The sequence below is a fragment of the Terrapene carolina genome, unplaced genomic scaffold (assembly GCF_002925995.2).
Source record: "Terrapene carolina triunguis isolate 2854851 unplaced genomic scaffold, T_m_triunguis-2.0 Scaffold27713, whole genome shotgun sequence".
Lineage (NCBI taxonomy): Eukaryota > Metazoa > Chordata > Testudines > Emydidae > Terrapene > Terrapene triunguis.
Window position 1 is genome coordinate 3976 of NW_020692064.1, and position 3158 is coordinate 7133.

General features: G+C 45.0%; 1 protein-coding gene across 1 annotated transcript; it reads left to right on the forward strand.

Moving 5' to 3' along the window:
* Positions 1 to 1845: 1845 nt before the first annotated feature.
* Positions 1846 to 2702, forward strand: LOC112104433 (olfactory receptor 52N4-like; the record flags this gene model as incomplete). Its single annotated transcript, XM_026662465.1, has 1 exon — positions 1846 to 2702. A coding segment is annotated over one exon (857 nt), but the record flags the coding sequence as incomplete, so codon positions are not given.
* Positions 2703 to 3158: the final 456 nt, after the last annotated feature.

A 3158-nucleotide genomic window follows, 5' to 3' on the forward strand; every position in this document is an offset into this window, starting at 1 on the left:
CCCTACATTTGAACCCTAAAGTTCAAAGTGGGGATACAGCCTTGACAACATCTGTCTATTAAAAAGTGGTCTAAGACTCACAAATTCTTCACGTAGAGCATATTGTCTGGACGAAAGGTGCTAGTATCATGCATGTTATGAGTTGCTGATATATAAAGACTCAGGGAAGAATTCTCTCTGCACTGAGACACTCATTAAGGGGGTGCAGTAAAGCACAATCAAACCTTTCCTGAGGTCTCGTGGTACGCAAAGTAGCTGCACAAAAGGAGAATTGATACCTAGGCTCGCCTTTTTGGGCCATGTAGTTCTAGGTCAGCAGGTTTGGGCTTGAGGGGTTGTAAGGTAAAAAGCTCAGGAGCGGAGGGAGGGGCAGGGAAGCCATGAGACAGAGGCCCATAAATGCCTCACATTACACCTGCTCCCTTGGCTGGGGGGTAATCAGTGACTGTGACTCACCAGTGATAAATCACACATAAGTGGCATATGCCAAGGCACTTGTGCTATTTGTCTTGTTACACGCACACACACCGCGTGGTGCTACAGGGACGGTTACACAGGAACAACTCACTAGCTGAGAAGTTTGCACATTATATAATGAGAGCTGGGCAACTCGGGGACATGTGAGGGCCTAGATAAATACAGCTGACACGTGCAGGAACCACTGGTAGCTGCCTGAAACAGTGGGCCACTGGGAAACAGATGTTAAATCCAGGATGCTCTGGGACCATTTACTAGTGAGATCTGTAAGCCATTAGTGGCAAGGGTTTTACAAGATATCATGGGCTGAAGTCATTATTTTTCTCACCTAAAACGTTCATACGTGCAGTGGGTCACAGGATTCCTCAGCCTCGTGAAATACTCACCTAGTGTAACATGTCAAAGGGGCAGCACTCACATGAGAATTTCTCCCCAGAGGGCTAAATTCAACAGTCATGAATAGAAAAAATGCCTTCACTAAGCTAAGGTAAGAGTTTGCAGGCAAAATGCCTCTAGGTGACTCCTGGGGACATGTTCGTAGATTCCAAAGCCAGAAGGGACCAATGTGATCATCTAGTCTGTATAACACAGGCCAGAGAATTTCTCCAACATTTTTCCTAGAGCAGATCTTTTAGAGAAACATCCAACCTTGATTTAAAAATTCACAGTGGTGAAGAATCCGCCAAGATCATTGGTAAATTGTTCCAGTGGTTAATTACTCTCACCCTTTAAAAAATGTACACCTTATTTCCAGTCAAAATTTCTTTACCTTCATCTTCCAGCCACTGGATCCTGTTACACCTCCGTACAGTAGGCTAAAAAGGTCTATTATTAAATATTGGTTCTCCGTGTAGGTACTTACAGACTGTTATGAAGTGAACTTAACCATCTTTGTTAAACTAAATAGATTGAGGGTGAAACATTAACTGACTGATCTCATGGCATTGTATTGTCTGTATGATTCTCCATCCCACTCCACCTGGATCCCAGTGATTTGCTTAGTTTCTGTCCGTGCTTGCACTGTGAGCAGGGTTTCACAGAGCTGTGTACCATGATGCCCAGATCCCAGTCCTGAGTTCATACAGTTAAATTAGAACCCCGTAAGCTGTTTGAGGAGTTCAAGGTTTTCCCTCCACTTATTGATAACGAAATTCATCTGCCATCATGCTGCCCATTCACCTGGCATGGCTAGCTCCCCCTCAAGACTTTTCTGGATTTGACTATGACCTAAATAATCTGGTGCCATCTGCAAATATTGCCACCTCACTCCTCACCTCCCTTTCTACATTGGTAATAATTGTAAAATAATTACCCTACTATTTGTTATAAAGTGTGTAACCCCCTCACTGTGCTTATCTCCCTTCACAGGCACCGAGAGCATTTCTGAGCCCTATCAACGCATCAACCACCTCATGACAGCTTTCAACAACACCCCCTCTGACCCTTCAACATTTATTCTAACAGGCAGCCCTGGCCTGGAAGCTGCTCACATCTGGATTTCCATCCCTTTCTGTATGTTCTACTTTATCAGCCTGTTGGGAAATTTCATCGTTTTGTTTGTTGTAGGCAAAGAGCAAAACCTCCACAAGCCGATGTACCTGCTGCTCTGCATGCTGGCGCTTACAGACATTGGCACGTCTACCTCTGTTGTGCCAAAGGCACTGTGTATATTTTGGTTCAATTTGAAAGATATTACTGTGTGTGGCTGCCTCACCCAGTCGTTCTTCCTTCACACGGTTTCTGCTATGCAGTCAGCCGTCCTTGTGACAATGGCCTTTGATCGCTACATAGCCATATGTAACCCTCTGAGATACGCCACCATCCTCACCAATGCACGGATAGCTAAGCTAGGGTTCCTGGGTTTGACAAGAGCTATTCTCATCATGCTGCCCGGGCCCCTGCTCCTGAGAAGGCTGCCATTCTGTGCCAACCGCATTATTCCCCATACGTACTGCGAGCACATAGCTGTGGCGAAGATGTCGTGTGGGGACATCACAATTAACAGGATATATGGCTTGGTGTTAGGATTTGTAGTCATCGGGTTAGACCTGATGCTCATTGTCCTGTCCTACAGTCTGATCATCAGGGTTGTCCTCAGAATCTCCTCCAAGAAAGTCCACCAGAAAGCCCTCAACACCTGCACAGCCCACATCTGTGTGATGCTGATTTCTTATACTTCCGTCCTCTTCACCAGGGCATCGCTCCCCATGTTCACATCATCTTAGCCAACCTCTATTTCCTCCTTCCCCCCATGCTCAATCCTATCATTTATGGAGTCAAAAACAAAGAGCTTCGTGATATAGTGGGCAAATACATCTGGGTGATCATCTGGGGCCATTGACTTTAAACCTGTGTGACAAAAGGGGGAAAGGATATCTCGTCATTAATCAAGAGTGTCCTGTACCAGTTTGCTGCTTTCTTGCAGACAGTTTTCTAGTAGTTTGAGAGACCCTGCATTCACCAAAAATGGAGTAAGGGACTGGAAAAATATAGGAAAAAAGATTCTGAAACATATACAATCTGCCATAGACAAACAGTGTTCTGAAAGGTGGGATTTTTTCAAACAGTCAAAAGAAGTGGGCTATAGAGTGGCGCAGTTGTCAAATTCTCAGAAGATGGCATTACTTGCAAACAGAGACTATGCTGCAAGAATCACCAAGGTACTGCTTTTCCTGGCTAAC